Genomic DNA, 20,283 nt, shown 5'->3' on the forward strand with positions numbered 1-20,283 from the left:
AAAAAAAAAAAAAAAAAAAAAAGGTTGTATATTAATTCACACCACTCACTTTTCGTATTTGTGTGCTTGAGCTACTGTTGTGGTGCTGCTATTAGCCGACTACATCACTTGCTCTATGCTCTGAATATGGGCTGGGTCATTCCATGTCAACTCACCTAGGCCTTCCCGCTTGATGATCAGATCTCGTTGAAATTTTATGTGAACATTCGCACATGAACCCAAGGACTTAAAACACATTGTTTTGAATGAGACTGGTTTTGAAGTTAATGAAAAATGTAATTTGTAAAAGAAGTGCAAAATATACCTTACTTTCAACATTTTACAAAAATCATTATTATTTCAACGAGTGTGTAGATTATTAGAAAATAGTAGAGGAATGAAATTTTGTATTCCACATTTTTGACATGTTCAGCATGCATTTACTGTATGAGATATAAGAATTTGAAGTTTACATCTTTTCTAGGCCGCGATTTTCACGTCGAACTTTGATTCATATTATCTAGCATGGTTAACCAGTGTTGGATAGTCAAATACACTTTTTTTGGCAGTTAAAACAATGGTCTTTCTAACTAGCCCTGCCTGGAAAGTTTTATAAACACGGTTTTTTTGGAAAAACTGTTTGAAAACACAGGATTTTTTTTATCTTTTTACAGAATCTCTAATTTTACACTTCACTTATTCAGTATTGAATAGTGGTACATAAATTAATACTTTATATTTGAGAACCTTGTATTATTATGTTTCTACATGCCAAGGTTCACATTCGTCATATCTTTTGTCCCTGAGATATAAGAAGCCAGACGTTGAAATTTTTTCAGGTGATTTTTGTCTAACATTTTCTGGTGGAATATGACTTGTAAAATTCTTTTGGTTATTTTTGTTAAGAGAACACACAAAGTTGTGTAAGGGGGCCAAATTTCATTTCTTTGATTGAAATATAGCCGAGATATAACTGCTCAAATTTGTCAGAAATTCATGCTCGCTATGGGCAGAGTCAAATAAGGGTCAATCCGAATGAGGTGGTCCAATACAAATTAAGTTGGTTGCTTGACAATTTTTAAATATTTTAATTTTTTATATATGATTACCCTATAATTGAGGACTTCAAAACAGTTTTTTTTAAAATTACCTTTCACCTTTACTAAATGGCGATCATTTTCGTTTGTAAGTGTGCGATAATGTTTCGGTTTAGAGACTTAAGCAAAATATGAATATCTGTGCACTGGGTTAAGTTAAAACATTGCAGTTGACATGATTGTTTTAGAAAAGTGTCCTCTACAACATAGTCTGCTGCAAAAAAAAATACCGTAAATTAAAAAATAACCAGTCAAAACTGTGGTGTCACCGCCAGACACCACACTTGCTAGGTGGTAGCCTTTAAATCGGCCGCGGTCTGCTGGTATACGTCGGACCCGCGTGTCGCCACTGTCAGTGATTGCAGACCGAGCGCCGCCACACAGCAGGTCTAGAGAGACGTCCTGGCACTCTCTCCCAGTTGTACAGCAGAGTTAGCCAGAGATGGATCACTGACAACTACGCTCTCATTTGCCGAGACAATAGTTAGCATAGCCTTCAGCTACGTCATTTGCTACGACCTAGCAAGGCACCATAGCATTTGATAATTAATATTGTGAAGCATGTACAGTAACGAGAGATGTTCTACAATTGTGGATTAAAGTTAAGTATTATATCAACTACGTACTTTATTTGCTACTATTAATTCCCTTAACTGTTCCAGACATCACGCCAGTCAGCGTGTAATTAAACGCGTGCATTTCGGCCTCCTCTAGCAACACAGTGTTGGCTCTTCTGCCAACACTTCAAAAACGACCTCCAAATTTTCAAAGGTCCAATTTTTAGGCACAAAAATAATAAACAAGGAGTGATTTATGAGAGTATTTTTTTTTTCCTATAGTTAGCCTCATATATAGCAAGAATACTTACAAATGTTTCCTTAATTTTTTATGATTTTTTGAAATTTGAAAATTTTCATTTTTTGTAAATTTTGGGGTTAGCTATCTCAGGCGGGACTGAATATGAAAATATGATTTTTGCACAGTTTGTACACCTATATGATAGCAACGTACTGGAAAAATTTCAACATTGACGTCTGACTGAACAAAGATATGAATTTTTGAAAAGGAGGAGATAATTCACATTACTCTACAACTGATCTTATGGCTGTTGCCTGTTAATGTGTGATGTTGGTGGGATATAATCAATTATTATTGTAGTAAGGTACTGAATTATAATACAAAAAGTGGAAACATCACTGAAATTAACATTTATATTATTTTGACATACTTAAAATAAATATTTTGAATTAACATCCTTCGAGATGCGACTGTTCCTAAACCTTGTGGTGAATGTTAGGAACACTTATTTCTTCAGATTGCTTCTGTGATATAGAATTAGTCCTCCCAGTTGCTGTGGTAAGTTCAAGCACTGAATGTTTCCTGAAAACATTTTTCATTGGTATCCAAACTTTGTCACTAGTAGATTTCTTGAATGATGTTCTTGGGCCACCATGGTGGTAAAAATGCACAAAAACATCATTGTTTTCCAAAATTATTCTTTCAACCTCTGCAAGCCACCACTGTCCATTATACACACATGCCACTATTTCATTCAACATTAAAGGCAGAGATGTAATTGTACTGACACAACGATCCTCATAAATTTCGGTTTCTGATGTTACATAGCATTGAACTAAGTTTTCTGCAATGCCAAGGAATTTGTGGAAATGCCTTGTTCATTTTATTGCTATACAGTTTTCAAATCTGGTTTGAAGTGTTGTTTTCATTTGCAGAACCACTTCTTCTTTCTTGATCAGAAAATAGGTAATGCCTTTAATATTATCCTTGCAAAAGACATACCTGTACTGTGAGAATTTGCTCTGTGGTTGGTCTTTGTAGGCTGGCTTTACTTGCTTCACATTTTGTTGTACCTCCTACTCCATCACATGCATTTTTACCATGGCAAGAGGCATAAAAGTGCCATGCTGCCTCCAACCCAAAGTCTACTTTGTTGTTGCACAAATTTGAAAAATTCTTTTTGTTGTTATACTGTCTACCACTTCCATCTGAAAAGTATACCAGCTTCTTAACCTTGGGAAAAATTTTCTTTTATGTGATTTATTACATACTTTTGAAACACATGTACAGCCAAAGTGTTGTGCTCCAAGTAGTCGCTTAATATGCAAATTGAAGAACTGCAAACTTCATCTTTCTCATTTTTAAAGTAGAGAATAAATGGATTCACTGTTACATGGTCATTGACCCAGTGGTACTCTTGTATTGCATCCTGACTCACAAATGTAAAATTTTCTGCAAAATCAGCTAGCACTATACATTCAGTTTCATGAAATTGTGCTTTTTTGTCCTTCGAAAACTTACTTTGGATTTTAGAAACATAGTGGTGACTTTTGAGTTTTTGTAAGTTATCAATTAAAGATTCCAAGTGCTCTTCCTGAGGTTTAACCACTGTTATCATTTCTGCCCTGTCAGTTGTGACCCACTGTTTGAAGGTAATACTATCTGGCATTTCCTCATCATATTCGTGAAACAATTCAATAACGGTTTCCTTACCAGGGCATTTATTACACAAACTCATCATGCAGTCATAACTGTTAGTGTCACAGACTATTAAATCTAGTAACTCTTTGTAGTTAAGATCTCTGAGTTTTGCACACGCAATCATCAGTTTGACATTTTGATGATATAAACAAACACACATGGAGTGTGTCCCTGAGGATCCAGCCAAAACACACCACTCAGGGCAGAGGTCACAAAATTTTGACCTTCCAATTTTGCATTAAGGATGATAATTTTTGAAAACTACATAAAGTTCATTTAAATTTGACAACTCTAGTCATTTCTGCTTTGCTACTTTAACTCCATTTATAACAACTCTTTTGCTATCTCTGCAATATGAGCGCAGTCTACTGTTTTCATCATCTTCAAAAACTGTTGGACCTTTTTAATTTTTTCTTCACTTATACCTACTCCTTTCTTCTTTCCTAAAACTGGAAGAATGCCTTGCTCTTTCACAAATTTTTGTGTTAGTTTAACCAAATGATGAGAAATGTTGAATTTGTGAATTATTTTATCTCTTGACCATGAGTCAGGGAGCAAACTTAAAATGTTAACTTTTTCTCCTTTAGATGTCACTGAACCTTTAATTTTTAATTTGTCTATTAATCTCAAATATTCAGTGTCAGATGTTGACGTGGTAGGTTTTCTTCTTCTTCTTCTTCTTCTTCTTCTTTAGAAATAATGTTTGTATCTGTATTATTAAAGCATGATTCCAAGTCTCTACTAATTTTGTCTGAAATTTGTTGTACCTTATGTCCAATAGCTGTTTTTCTTTTTCTGCTACTTAATTTTATTATTTTCGAAGCAGGAGATACGTCTAACTTAAACAAGCAAAATCCAATATGCTAACAGCTTCCTCATTAGGAATATCAATGTCATTAACAATGTTACATGATTCTGGTTCTGGATTCACAACAAATATTTTTGAGTAACAATTTGGGCACAGGGAATTTCCAGGAATCGCATTACGTTTCACTTGGGAAGCTGTTTCACTCTCACATAACAAGAACAAATGTTCAAGTTTTATTTCCTTCAAAGCTTTAGTAATAGGTTTTTTTATGAACTTTAAGTGAATCACAGCACATTTCTTCCAAAAATGTGGTTGTACTTCAGAATATATTTCTTCTCATGATACTCACATACTGATGCTAACTCAAACAGCGATGTTACAGAACAACTTACTTGGAATTTAAACAGTTTGTCTAACTTTATCAAAGTCATTGACATTTTTCAAGTTTTTTGAAACTGAACCTTAAACTGTTTTGTGACACACTTCATTTGTTATCTGTCCAACAGAGCACTGTTCATCCATGTTATTGCATTCCATTTAATCTCTCAAAAGTAATTACATATTACACACAGAACAAAGCACATAACACATTCTACACTCTCGAAGTATGTACAACCACTCTAACAGAGGTTTCAGAACAGACTGATTACAACAATACCACACCCAGCAATAATGTACTTCTTTATTGACAATAAACCTAAACGTAAAAGAGCATTTTTATTACCATAGAACAAAAGCGAAAGCTCCTATTGTTTAATATTGCATTATTAAAAATAAATAAACTAAATGAATATTGGGTGATAGTGTTAACTAAATATAAGTCACAATTAAATTTTATTACAATGAAACAGTAAACCTTTTAAATAGGCAACAGCCATAAGATCAGTTGTAGAGTAATGTGAATTATTTCCTCATTTTCGAAAATTCATATCTTTGTTCAGTCAGATATCAGTGTTCAAATTTTTACAGTACGTTGCTGTCATATAGGTATACAAACTGTGCAAAAGTCATATTTTTATATTCAGTCCTGCCTGAGATAAAATTTACAAAAAATGAAAATTTTCAAATTTCAAAAATTCACAAAAAATTAATGAAACATTTGTAAGTGTTCTTGCTTTATATGAGGCTAGTAGTGTATGACATCTAACTGTAGGAAAAAAATACTCTCATGAATCAGTCCTTGTTTGTTATTTTTGGGCCTAAATAGTGGATTTTTGAAAATTTGGTTACCAAACTTTGATCAATGTGACTGGTTATTTTTTAATTTAGGGTATTTTGTGTAACAGACAATGTTGTAGAGGACACTTTTCTAAATACAAACATGTCAATTGCAATGTTGTAACTTAACCCAGTGCAGAGATTTTCAAATTTTCACTAATGTCTCCAGGCTGAAAAATGTCACGTCTAAAAAAAAAATGGCTGCCATCCAGTAAAGGTGCAAGATAAAAAGTATTTTAAAAAACTGTTTTGAAGTTCTCAAATTAGGGCAATCATATATAAAAAAATTAAAATATTGAAAAATGGTCAAGCAACCATCACTGGACCACTTCATATGGATTGTATAAGTGACTATACCTCAGCCACCTTTACGTCAATGAATGTTAAACTTTATACCACTGTTTATTGGAGACATGTGCAAATGTTCACAAAAAATTTTATTGAAATTTGTGATGTTAGAGCATGAAAATGTTCAGAAATTAGTCAATTTGACATGGAATGACCCTGCTGTCCATGGCTGGTGAGATCATATGACATGAGCTATGACCAGCTGACAAATCACATAGGGCAATTTCATTTCCAGTGCTTGAGAAGATACCATGCTGTATTTTGTGGAATTTGTAGTTATACTTTTGTAACATGAAAATATGCAGCACACAAGTTGCCACCCATCAAAGATCTTTCCAAAAGTGTTGCTTTTTGCTGGGTTTCGTTTTGTAAAGTGCTGCGAAGTTTTATACCAGTGTATGAAACCTTTACCATATAAAGGATTGATTGGTTTTGCAGATTGTCTCTTTAATGCAGAAAAAATGTACTTCACCCAGGAAAAAGCGTATTTTTAACTACCAAATTCGAAACTGGAGAAACTTGATTTTTCCACATCTTACAGTCTCCTATCTTAGCTTGATAAAGAACTGCATTTATTTTCATTATTCATCATAGTTACTGCACTGCCTCAAATTAAGTGAAACATTGGACGAAATTTTAGAGAGTTTGCAGAGGTAAAAATGCATTGTGTAAACTGTGCATCTGGTTTATTTTAGATCATACGCTACAGTATAAGAAATGTAGGTAAGATATAGAAATTTTATTTAAAATTGATAACAGATCGGTTCCCATTTCATTATCAAGATATTGATTTTTACGTCCAGTGGATGGTTGGATGCTATGTGCCCATTTCCATCCCAGGCATCGGGTATTATGTGGTCGTAACAACTGACGTATTTCATAAACAATTCAAGATATCAAAATGATGTTTTTTTAGCAAATGATAGCACACAGAGGCATTTAAATTGTACGATAAATACTAGAAGCTTTTTTATTCACCAAGATATGGAAGTAATACATCAACCTTGGTGAGAAGTTGGCCGCTCACTATGCATGCAGAATAGCACACGAGCAGCGCATGTGTACGTGTCCACAGCACCTGGGGAATGACAGAGTAGGACATGTATACACATTCACTGCAGTGAAAGGGTTAAATGCCAGTATAACAAAATATGAATCAAATGCACAGAACCAATTTTATTTATTCATTTATTTTTTGTTCCGTGGGACCAAATTAAGGAGAAGTTTCTATGGTCATGGAACAAGTCAATACATGAAATTATAACACGATAGTAGAAACTGATAAAATGAAATATAAGAAGCATATTCAGGCCACAAGTCGTAAGTTTAAATAAAGAAAATCAACAATGTAACTATGGAATTTGCTTAATTTTTCAGCTCTACCAGGAGCTCCTTGACAGAATAGAAGGAGTGAGCCATGCGGAAACTCTTCAGTTTAGGCTTAAAAGTGTTTGGGCTACTGCTAAGATTTTTGAGTTCTTGTGGTAGCTATTTGAAAATGGATGCAGCAGAATACTGCACTCCTTTCTGCACGTCAAGGAAGTGCATTCCACATGCAGATTTGATTTCTGCCTTGTATTAACTGAGTGAAAACTGCTAACTCTTGGGAATAAGCTAATATTGCTAACAACAAACGACATTAAAGAAAATATATACTGTGAGGGCAATGTCAGAATTCCCATACTATTGAATAGGGGTCGACAAGATGTTCTCGAACTTACACCACATATAGCTTGAACAGCCTGTTTTTGAGCCAAAAATATCATTTTTGAATCAGAAGAATTACCCCAAAAAATACCATACGACATAAGCATATGAAAATATGCAAAGTAGACTACTTTTTGTGTTGAACCGTGGCGACGTTAGTACCAAATGCGTCCCAGCATGTTGTTATACTTTTCTTGGCTGCTAAAGGATGAATGCTATTCTTTTCTTGGCTGTCGAAGGATGAATACAGGTAGACATCCATCATAAAATAAAGAATGTGCATTGAGAGGTGCGGGGGGTGGGAGGCAGTGTTTCTGGGTGGCTGGCCTCATCCATCATGGACAACAAGCAGGCAGTTGATGATGCAATTAGCGCGGACCAGCACATAACCATTTGTGTGCTAGCAGAGGACCTTGACATCAGATTTAGTATCATACAACACATTATTTGACAGGAGTTAGACTAACCTTAGGTCTGCAGCAAGTGGATAGCCTGGGTGTTGAATGAATGCCGTACAAAGATTGAATGGGATGTTTCAGTGTTGAAAGGAACATGTTCTTAATGCAAGAAACGAGAGCTTGTTTCATCCATTGTCCCCCCATCCCTGGAAGTTCAAGAGCCAACTGTCGAGTGGCCCATTGATTAGAGATATTTTGGAAATCTGAGAAACAGGAAGTGATGCAATCTTCTACTTTTTCTGAGTATGCAGCATTCTCAGAAACTGTCCTAAGATTAAGCTAATTCTGAATATTTTAAATATTTTTGATGTAAAGTCTGATGAGTTTGTTCAGACGTATGAAGACAACTTAAAGGCAGTCAGCATTGCTAGACATGGTAACGTTACAAAAAATCAGTACCTTGGGGATTTTGTGAATGTATGTTACTTCAGTGGTGTGATAGATATTTGTAAAGTACAGTCAGAAAACAATGTAGCACCAGATCTTTGAGCAAGGATGAATTTGTAGAGGAGGTACATTTATATCAGTAGTATCAACAGAGTTGAGAAGTCTCTCAACTATGAGTAATTTGTGTACAACAGTCAGTCAGTTCCATGCCACGGGTGTGTTCACTATGTAAAGGTAGATACACATTGTATTTGCCTTGTCATTAATAAATATTCTTATAAAATACTGTAAGCAGGATTGAATGAAAATGTTGCAAATAGTTTTGGTGTCTGTTTCCAACCTGAGAGCTATTTTTGTGGCAGTGCTAGCTGAATCTAGTCAGTTTGGCTGAGTATTTCGGCCTGGTGTCGTTCCCTAACTTTGTACCTTGCTTGCTGTAACATGTTACTATATTAAATGAATAGAGAGAACGAAAGATAGAACCTTTTGAAAACCCCTCAGTAAATTCTACACTTCTCGAAAAATTTAACACAGTCAAAATTTTAGGATAAGTATTTAAAAAGTATCAGGTGATGAAATTTTATCATGATATTTTTTGTAACATTATCGATAAACATGTAAATAGTTGTTTCATAGACACTGTCCATCTGCAACCCAGGCTGTGGGGGTTTCACATTGTTACAGGATAATGACATAAAAGTACAGTTACTAATAACATTTAAGGTCAGTTACTGTTGTTGCTCATGTGTTTGTTCCTTGCTTTTGAACTTTAATACTTCCATTTGTGGTATTTTCATCTTTACCAGGAAATAACTTCCCTTTCCTTGTCATTGATACTAATTTCTAGGATATTGCTACAGTAATAAAGTAATGTGTGTGTTCTCAGATATGCAAAAATACCAGAAGAACCAGTTTCTGGGAGCAAGAATGAAAAGATGTCTGTGACCACTTCAGGAAGTGAATCAAGCAGTGGATCATCATCCGATTCAGACGATTCTGATGCCGAGCGTGTTCGCAAGCTAGCACTCCTTCAGGAACAGGTAATACTATTGATATTGAACCACTATTCCCTTAAGAAGTTACTGTAGCCATTTCTTGTAATATCTTCAAAGGTAGCAGAGCATTGTTTCAGATGGACAGAGCACGCATGAATTTAAATAATGTTGATCATCTTTGTGGTCAATACTGTAATTGAAGTTTTGTGGATTATCATTGCAATTGGCTAGTTTTGTGATCAAGAGTGTGTTCAAAGTAACGTTTTTTTCTGCTTGGTTGTTTGCAATGTTCATTTTCAAATTCTGTGTATGGTTATTACTAAATTGTGTAACAAATATGATTGCTTTGCTCCTCTAAAATTCACAACTAAACACTGCTAACCTCCATCCACGGTCCTAAATGATTATATGTACAAATTTAGAAAGTTGTTGTACAATGCGCCTGAAGACAAATTGAAATTGACTGTTTCAGTTGTCAATTGTTTTCTTCTTTTTCTTCTATTTAAGTATAAGTGTTTCTGGTGAGAAGAAGCAGCAGCATTGTCCTGAATGTGAACAGAGTACTCCTCTGCTTTAAGATGTTTCTCAATATTATTTTTCTTTTCCTACTCAACTTGATAATTACAAAATCTGCAGAATATTGGTTTTGACCTTTCATGCACATTTGTAGGTGTGCGACCCATATTTGACAGTGCTAGAGGTAGAACTGATGAGGTAGCGTTGAAGTAGAACCAAAAATAACTACTCACATATTAGAATAAGACTTTGGCAGGTTGTCTTTTCTGGTCACTATAGTGCAGAGTATGGACACTGTAAACTGGCAGTCAGCTAAAGTGTAAACAAATTAGAATTGAGACTACCAGAGGGATGAGGAGCAGTGAAAGGAGCCCCACCTCTTTCCCGCAGGGTGTCAACGTACACTCCTATTCTGTTTTTCTGTGAAAACAAATCTGACAGATGGGGTTAGAGGACTCATCAATCCCTTCTGGTGTTGTGAGGGCTGTAATCAAACTTTGTGATTGACGAGGATTAGTCTTTTCAGTCATTTCAAAGCAAAAAAAGAAAACAATGAGCAACACACACGATGCAAAGTATTTAATAACACCTACTGTGCAATAGGTATTCAGCTGTTTTCTGGAAATTGTTTTAAATGATTAATTTGTCATTTTATGCACCTGGCATGCTTTTTTCCTCAAGCATTTCAGTATCCTTTTGTAAAAAAAGGAAAGAAAATTCAAATAATTTTAAAGCCCGCTAAAACCCTCCATTCGAGTCGTGATGCTTGTGACGTCACTGGCTAGCTCACTACTCCTACTGTCATAATGTTCAGTCAGAGATATGTCTTGTTTTGGAATTTATGCTATGGAAATTTGTTACAAATGGTGTGTAGTACCATACGGTACAAATACATGTATAAAAACTCCTGAAAACTTATTTTTGGTGTTCCAGTGAGTGAGTGAAAAGATGTGTAAAATTTGGTGCACTGTAAGGGAAAATTGCCGCAATGTCGACACACGAGTGGACTAGCTTAATTACATGTGTGATGCATTGTGAGGAGATAAACATTCACTTACCTCTGAGATATGCTCTCCCACTGCTGCAGTGAAGGATAGTGTCATTCAACAAAATTAAGCTCCTAGTGAAAATTGTCATCTTACCCAACTATAACTCAGTTATTCAGTAGCTCAGTGTCAAATTTTGTAAGATGATGTCCGTAGATCTCTGGTTCGAATCCAACCCGAAAGAACATTTTACCTCATCAGATAATGTTCTCTTTCAGCAGATTGGCTCACCCCAAAAACATTTTTTCAGCCATTTCTATTTTTTAACGTAGTTCTTGATGCATTCATTAATATTTGTCAGTACTGAAATTATTATTGTACTTTTTTATAATATTCAGCTTCAAGCATTTTAAATTTTCTTACAGTTATGCAGGAATAATAGATCTCCAATTATTTTGAAATCCATCCCGAAATTAACATGTCTGTTGCTGGATCACTAAGGAATTATTCGTATGCTTTTCATCAATGCTAAATGGTTTTTCATCAGTGCTAAGTGCACTGTGTGCTGATGTCTCCTTATTTCAGACATTGTATTTAAAAATGAATACTTCCTCTGGGTTTAAGATGAGTCTCCAATTTTACTAATGAAATTGTCAAATGTAAATTCTTTGTGGAGTGCTTCTGTAAATTTTCGCTTTCATTCTGTTTGTATCCTGAAATTTACATCATTTGGTCACTTTTTATGTTTGTTGTGGTACTGACCACACACTCTTATTAGTATTCAAACACACACAAAATCGAATAAATTTGCTGAAATGTTATATGTTAGTGGTCAAAGTTATCCATACATCAACAAATGCAAGCTAAGGAACTTTCACACGGTAAATAATGTGGAATCAACAAATATCAGGGAGGCAAATAAACAGATAGAAAATGGAAGCAAAAGATCTATGAACATATGAACTTAACTACAAGAGCTAACGGTGGTTTTATGCTGACTAACATTTCTGTCACATCTTTTACGTCAAGCCTACTGGACTGGCAACTATCATCAAGTGGAGTCCACCATAGTTTGTTACCAGTAAGCTGTTACTAAATTCATGAATCGGAAGAACTTTAGTTGGTCACTAGTAAGAATATGTGGTGTTACCAACAAAAGTAGTGACACTTCAACCCTTATTTCAGCATCACATGTTTCATGTAGCATTTTTGCAATGGAATGTTTCAGTAATAAATAGTGAAAAACATATAAGTGAATATAGAAATGTTTAATACTTACATTTGGTGGAAATAATAGTTCCGGAAGATCTGGTTTGGCCTTTGTGGTCTTCCCAATTTATAATGTTTTTAAAAAATAGGGCAGGGAAGGTTTATTTCCTGTGAATATTTAGAAATTGAGTTGTACCAGGAACATGGACAGTGATGTTATGTACAAACCTAAGTTGTTTCAGGATTTCATGCATGTCCACTACATTCATTTCATTATGTAATAAGCTACCTGTGGTAACAAATTATCACTGTAGGCATGTTTAGCACGACACAAAGATAGAACAACAACATAGAAAAGAACCTTCAACATTGAGGTGAGCAGCCACCCTTTCCTCCGCTGGGAAGATCGTGAGCAAGTTACAAGTACAATACATTATAATAAAACATTTTTGGTACCTAGTGGCTGTAGGCTAGCTTAAATAGATAAGTTAGTGCTTGGTTTTGTTTTTTTTTTTTTTTTTTTTTTTTTTTTTGGGGGGGGGGGGGGGGGGAGGAGGTCTTTCGAATAAGTGATGTACTCCTACTTCCAGAAGTGTCTTAAGAGGAATAACCATGTTCATGGAATTCATAGAAAGTGTGAACATGCAACCCCCCCACCTGACTCTGCCTAAAAAATTTGGAATCTGTGCTATTGTAAGAAAATGATAATACAACCTTCATTTTAGTAAAAGTATGTTAACTTGGAGTGAAGTATGTATTTAGACAAAACTGGCATTTACGAAGGATAAGCTATGGGTGTACAGTGGTTATACAGTAGGATTCCAGCACATTCAGGACCATCCTGATGCCGGATTGGTGAAAATACTGGGCTATCTGTCGGTACGTCTTACTAATGGTGTAGGCTAAGCTATACAGTGAAAGCAGCTGTAACATGGTGCTTTGCAGTAAAATGTTGATTAGTCGAGTAATAAGGTTAATAACTTTGTCAAAATTAGGCCAGTACCAAATTTTTATTCAAAACATCTAGTTTACACACTTGTACTGACAATATTTTAGTTTGACTTCAAAAATCTCAAATATATTTTTGTTTTTGAGGTTGTTGTCACATAAAAGCTATTTCTGATGATACATAAATCATTAAGTTCAGAGGCATTATAATTAGAATTACACTCAGCAAAAGTGACATTTATTTAGGGATTCTGCAGCTTCTGCCTAGCTGATTCTCCCATTCTACCCTTTTCTTCTTTTTCTTTATCTGAGTGATACTCTTTAACATTATGTATAAATTGAGGGGTTACTATGCACTGGATAATGTCCTCGTCAATTAGATCTTGCTCCATAGGCTCTTTGATATTCATTTTAATCCAAAACTTCAGACAGTGGTTTTGGGTGGCCCCATTCAATAGTCTGTGGTGTTGAATCACTTCTAGAGTCTGCAGTTGGCCAAAGTTTTCTCCAGCACTATGGTAAAGTAACTTTCTGTACTTGAGCCCAAGAAAGTGTGACATTATAGAAGACATCTTGCACATTAAAGTTTTTTGGAAAGCCAGTTACATCACACTTAATATTTAACAGGCTGTGAACAAAACAGTTCCTATAAAACATTTGAAGCTCTGGATTACCCCTTGGCCCAATGTTTGAGTCAGTAACATAACAGTAGGTGGAAGAAGTGTGGCAAGTAGATCTCCAGAAACTAACTCAACTACTGGCAGATGTGCTTCACAGTTGTCTGAAAGAAGGATGGCTTTGCTGTGTTCTAGTAGACCTAGGTTTTTCAACACATTTGACTGAACGTCATAATGAACAGGCAAGTTTGCAACATTCTTAAAATTCCTGAGGTTTTCCAGAGTTACCAATTACAAAAGGAGTTATTAAGTGGCTTCAAGACTCATTAATACAGGGAAATACTGTTAGTCTGGATTTTAGCCATCTTTTCACCTCCCAGCTAGAGTAGATGTTGGCAAGCACTGCCATAGTAGGCCTGTTTCATCGGTATTGTAAATCTGATCTATTTCTTCAAACTCTGCTTTGCATTTTTCTGCTAAGTCTTGATTTACTGAAAATGTTTTCTCCAGTTACATCAATGCTTTTAATTCCATGCCGAAACTCAGTTTCTGAGCCAACCATCAGATAAAATTGCATTCATTTTCTGCAGCATGTAAATCTTGTTCAAATGTCTTTGCATTTTAAATTTCTAGGAGCCCCATTATTGGCTTTTCTTTGGAGCATACCACACTGAATCATTTTTACAATACGCTCTTTGTTTGTGCCAGGTTTGATGTTTTTTTTCTTAATGTTTGTCTGGAAGCCAATTTTTTGGTTGCTACTAATTGACAACCTAATTTCATTAGTTCATCTCTTTCTTTCTTTTAATGTCATAAATGGTTGACAAGCCAGTATTAAATTCATTCATCAAAATACTTCTATTCTCACCTTTATCCAGGTATTTAATGATTTCCAATTTCTGCTCAATGGTCAGAGTTAGGTGGTTACATTTCTCTCCTAGTTTAGAACTTGAAGGAGGTTTCGGTCCAAGAATATTGTCACTGCTTAAATGTCGGTGAAACTTCCACAGGCCACTTTGATATTTACGTTCACTGCTGTAAAATGGATCCTAGTTCCCAAGAAAAAAATGACAAAAACCACTCGCAATCAAAACAATGAACTGAACCTGTGTGTGGTGACAGCTGAGTGAAGTCCAGACACTTCTGATTGATTCCAAACAACGTCAGTTAGATCTAACAATAGCAGACGCATGTTACGGGTGTTGCGAATCTTGAATGCCAGACTAATGGAAGTCTGGTGTAGGACAAATATTATTAGACAAGCCAGCCATGCTACAGAGAAATAGCAACATCATAATTGAAACTTTCTGTCAGATTAAAACTGTGTGAAGGACCGAAACACGAACTCCGGACCTTTGCGTTTTGTGGGCAAGTGCTCTACTAACTGAGCTACCCAAGCAAGACTCATGACCCGTCCTCACAGCTTTACTTCCATCAGTATCTCGTCTCCTACCTTCCAAACTTCACAGAAGCACTACAGTGAACATTGCAAAACTAATGCTTCCGAAAGAAAGAATATTGTGGAGACATGGCTTAGCCACAGCTTGGGGGATGTTTCAGAGAGAAAATTTCATTCTGGAAACATAATTGTTCGGCATTGCTGATACTGCACAATAACAGCAATTTTCCAGTGTAATAGGTGATAAATTTGCAACTTTTATTTTACACAGCCTGGGTCACAACTAATAATTTTTCAGCACTACGGGTTTCGCCTATTGTAGCCATAATCAGATCTATAACAGGAAAGCCCTAAATTTATAACTTAACAACACAAACTAAACTGTTGTAAAACGCAATATCAACATAATTTAGAATCTTGTGTTGCATTATGAAACCATTTATACACAAATTTAAAATGATTTTATACCAGTTACGTTAAGCTCACCAAGGCTGAGTCATTTATAGAGTCATGTAGTACATATTCAGCCCCTTCAAGCACTTCTTATTTTATATACTGAAGAGCCAAAGAAACTGGTACACCTGCCTAATATTGTGTAGTGCCTCCTTGAGCACGCAGACAAGCCGCAACATGACGTGGCATGGACTCGACTAATGTCTGAAGTAGTGCTGGAGGGCATTGACAACATGAATCCTGCAGGGCTGTCCATAAATCTCTAAGAGTATGAGGGATTGAGATCTTTTTTGAACAGCACATTGCAAGGCATCCCAGATATGCCCAATAATGTTCATGTCTGGGGAGTTTGGTGGCCAGTGGAAGTGTTTAAACTCAGAAGAGTGTTCTCTGACCCAATCTGTAATAATTCTGGATGTACAGGGTGTCACATTGTCCTACTGGAATTGCCTAAGTGCGCAATGGACATGAATGGATGCAGGTGATAAGACAGAATGCTTATGTATGTGTCACTGGTCAGAGTCGTATTTAAATGCATCAGGGGTCCCCTATCACTCCAACTGCACACGCCCCACACCATTACAGAGGCTGCACCAGCTTGAACAGTCCCCTGCTGACATGCAGGGTCCATGGATTCATGAGGTTGTCTCCAGACCTGTACACTTCCATCTGCTTGATACAATTTGAAATGAGACGTGTCTGATGAGGCAACATGTTCCCAGTCATCATCAGTTCAATATCAGTGTTGTTGGGTCCAGGCGAGGTTTAAAGCTTCGTGTCGTGCAGTCATCAAGGGTACACGAGTGGGGCTTCAGTTCCGAAAGCCCACATTTATGATGTTTCATTGAATAGTTTGCACATTAACACTTGTTGATGGCCCAGCATTGAAATCTGCAGCAATTTGCGGAACAGTTGCACTTCTGTCACATTGTACGATTCTCTTCGGTCGTTGTTGGTCCTGTTCTTGCCATATCTTTTTGTGGCCACAGCGATGTCAGAGATTTGATGTTTTACCAGATTTCTGATATTCACGGTACACTCGTGAAACAATCGTACAGGAAAAGCCCCACTTCATCGCTACCTCGGAGATGCTGTGTCCCATTGCTCGTGTGCCGACTATAACATCACATTCAAACTTGATAACCTGTAATTGTAGCGACAGTAAGCAATCTAACTACTACGCCAGACACTTGCTTTATACAGGCGTTGCTAACTGCTGCACTGTATTCTGCCTGTTTACATACCTCCGTATTTAAATAAGCATGCCTACACCAGTTTCTTTGGCGCTTCAGTGTATATACAAAGACACCCTATTCCTCTCATTTGACAACACAGATGAGCCACCTTCTAGGTGATGTGTATGATATTCCTTACATCACCTATCCCTTCTTTTCATATCAACTACTTGAAATAAAGCAACATAGCCATATTTTTCTACTGTTGTATAAAACAGTATTACACTTACTGCTGTTGGTTTACTATCACAACTAAAATATACATTGTACATTATAAATTCATCCTTTATAAGAGCTATTCAAATGAATAAGGTAGATTTAGTATTAACACAGACAACTATCATTAAACATTTTGCTACTATGACAAGATATATGTGGCAGCCAAATCTTGTTTCTTCTTGTGGCTGATAGCCCAAGTTCTTTCTCGCATCCACTGCACCACCCATCTTACTTACTCTGACCACACATGCCTGCCCAGCTATACTGATTGTCAAAAGTGGTCTTATCCCATGCAGATACACTCTGAAGCACCTAGCAAAATTCCTGCCTACATTCAAACTACAGAATATAATAATAATAATAATAATAATAATAATAATAATAATAATATTAATAGCAATTGGCAAGGTTGTGTACATTGACAAATGTGCCTGGATATCCAGATGGTGCACTGATGTACAAAACCGAATAGGCACCAAAAAAGTCTTTATTTAAAATGTTATGGATGTTTGTCTTGTGTGGTACTTTTCTCCATATTATGTCAGATATTCACAGCATTTCTGTTAGATATTGAAAATGTTATAGAAAGAGGATTAAAAGACATTTTTAAATAATTGAATTAGTCTTTATACAAGATTTCACTTTCTTTAGAGTTTGATTTTTTCTGGGAACAAAACCCTTAGCAATATAGCAAATTATTTATGCTTTTGTAGTTTGAAAATTGTCAAGCAATTGTGAATATGCACAAACTTTTGCAAACAAGCTATAAAAGCTTCCAGGAATGTTAAGAATTCTATACATATGTCTTGTTTCTTAGTAAGAAATGCGTTCTACTTGTATGAGAAACTTTACACTTTCTAACTTTCTTAATGGTTCGTTGCAGCTGAAAGCAATGCAAGACCAAATGCGCAAGCTTGTTGAAGAAAGTTCCATGAAGCGCAATAAGAAAAAGAAGGATGACAAAGACCGGAGAAAAAAAAAGAAGTCTGAAAAACATGGATCTTCATTGAAGGATGCAAGGACAGTATCTGCAAGTGATGCTGTAAGTGCTGGTGCTAATGTTTCTGTGTTAGGAACCGGTGATAGACTTGGAGCAGAGTTGCCTCATAGTGTAACCAGAAGTGGGTTTAGTGCAAACTCTGGTGTGATGATTGGTGCACCTACCTCATCTAAGGCAAATAAAAAAAGTTCTCGTGGGATGGGAAAGTCAGGTAGTCAGAAGCGGCCTAAAACTAGCTCACGTTCAGGAGGAAGCAAGAAGAAAGGAAGTAGCAGTATGCCGCCACCAAACTTGGGTTTTGACTCGGAGGATGAAGATAATGCCAAACCAATGTCGTATGATGAGAAACGACAGCTGAGCCTTGATATAAATAAGTTGCCAGGTAAGATGTTTTCCACAAATACCCTGTTGTATCTCATTCCTATTTTGGCAACAAACCCATGTATTAAAGAATTTAAAGAAATTTCATGAAAGCCTATTAGTAGCAAACTTTCTCCAGCCTTTTTAAATTAATCAACTCACCTAGCCAAATTACTTTTATGTCAACACTAACATGTAGAAAATGGAACTGTATTACACAAAATTGCCTTCTGAGATCCAAAGTGTTACACTTATGCATTTAAATCTCCTGATTTGAATAATGAAACGAGTAACTGAGGTAAATTAAAAATGTAATTAAAAAAATTCTACCAATTTTCTTATGGTTTAGGATGGCTGGATGCACAGAGGTTCCAAAGACAGAAGCTTTGCTATTAGTAGTTTGTAGGATCTGTAGTGCAGACTTAACACAGGAGGCGAAATTTGTTGTGTCGATATTTTTTGAAATTGTGTAAATAGTTACTGCCAAGTTTATGGAGTAATTGATGTGACACATTTTTGATACTTCAATTCACTGCAAAACTGCAGAAGCGGTTAATGTGGAGACTTCGAGCTAGGCAGTTCAGCAGACCTGCTTGATTTCCTTTGAACTATTATGCTGTGGTTCTTACAGTGTTGACAGGAGCATAATCATGCTGATACAAAAAGAAATTCCAATCCAAAAATGTTCCCACTGTATTTGAAGTGCATTACTTTATAAAAATAATGTAAATGGTTAAAGCCTACTGGATTGCAGGCAGGGAGAGTTGTGTTCAGAGGCCAATGACAAGGAATGGATTGAGAGGCAGAAATAGAAGACAGGAGAGATTGGTGAGAAGGGTGAGAGTGCAGGATCAGTGAAGTGAGGGTCGTGGACAACAGGTGGAGATGAATTTGGGACAGGAGCTAAATGAGATGGGGACAAGTAGTATTAAAAGATAAAGTGACATGTTGCAAAGACAATTACTATCAAAATAATGTAGAGGAGCTTATGTCGGTGATTGGAATCCAGGTGGCACGGGTTGTGAAGCAACAGCTGAAATTGAGCATGTTTTGTTCAGCAACATGTTCTAGCACTGGGTGGTAAACTCTACTTTTAGTCACAATTTGGCAGTGGTCATTAATTCAGGTGGACAGCTGATCAGTGGTCATGTCCCCATGAAAAACAGTGCAGAAATTAGAGCAGAGGTGGTATTGGTACGCATGTGAATGCGCATGCTACCTATTGTGTTCCAAATCACTGTGTATAAAACGAGATGTTTCCAGGGCTCATACCTCGGGTTCTGTTGGTGATAGAAAGGTAGAGCCAAGTGTTTTGAATAGCCTTGGGTAGGGACCATTTGTGTACCCAATAGAAGGATCGTCCAACTGCATCTATACTGCAATACAGGGTCAGGTTTTGAATATTATGCACTTCCTCCAGCTTAGGCAAATGGTGCAGCTCAGTTAGTTCTTTTTGCATTAAATGTGATCGACAGAGCATGTTACGGGGCTTATGTAGAGACAGTTTAGCTCATGGGAAGTTCTTGAGAAGACCTGAAAAAAACCTGTTTTGGATACTAAAACAGAGCCATGGATTCCAAAACAAGTATGCACAGCAAATGCCTAAAATTTTTTTACAATAGATTCCTGAGAGGTCGATCTTGAATCACATTCAAAAGTTTCTTGGTATGTTCATCCGTTTCCAAGGTACAGATATTCAAAATTACCCTACTTGTACATGTAAATCATGCCCATAACACCCGGTGTGAGGCAAAAACGTAATCAATAAAGTGATGTAGCACAGAGAAATACCATGTAAAGTGTTTCTTGTTATCATTGGAAGGGGACTGAGAACCCAGGCTCATT

General features: G+C 36.3%; 1 protein-coding gene across 3 annotated transcripts in view; it reads left to right on the forward strand.

Moving 5' to 3' along the window:
- The window catches only part of LOC124723157 (homeotic protein female sterile), a 263,408-nt gene that overhangs the window by 168,333 nt on the left and 74,792 nt on the right, over positions 1-20,283 (forward strand). For all 3 annotated transcript variants that reach the window (XM_047248347.1, XM_047248348.1, XM_047248349.1), the window contains exons 13-14: positions 9,388-9,541; positions 17,962-18,460. In XM_047248347.1, coding sequence (XP_047104303.1) covers positions 9,388-9,541; positions 17,962-18,460 — 653 coding nt within the window. The remainder of the gene's footprint in view (positions 1-9,387; positions 9,542-17,961; positions 18,461-20,283) is intronic.

This window comes from Schistocerca piceifrons, chromosome X (genome assembly GCF_021461385.2).
Source record: "Schistocerca piceifrons isolate TAMUIC-IGC-003096 chromosome X, iqSchPice1.1, whole genome shotgun sequence".
Classification (NCBI taxonomy): Eukaryota; Metazoa; Arthropoda; class Insecta; order Orthoptera; family Acrididae; genus Schistocerca; species Schistocerca piceifrons.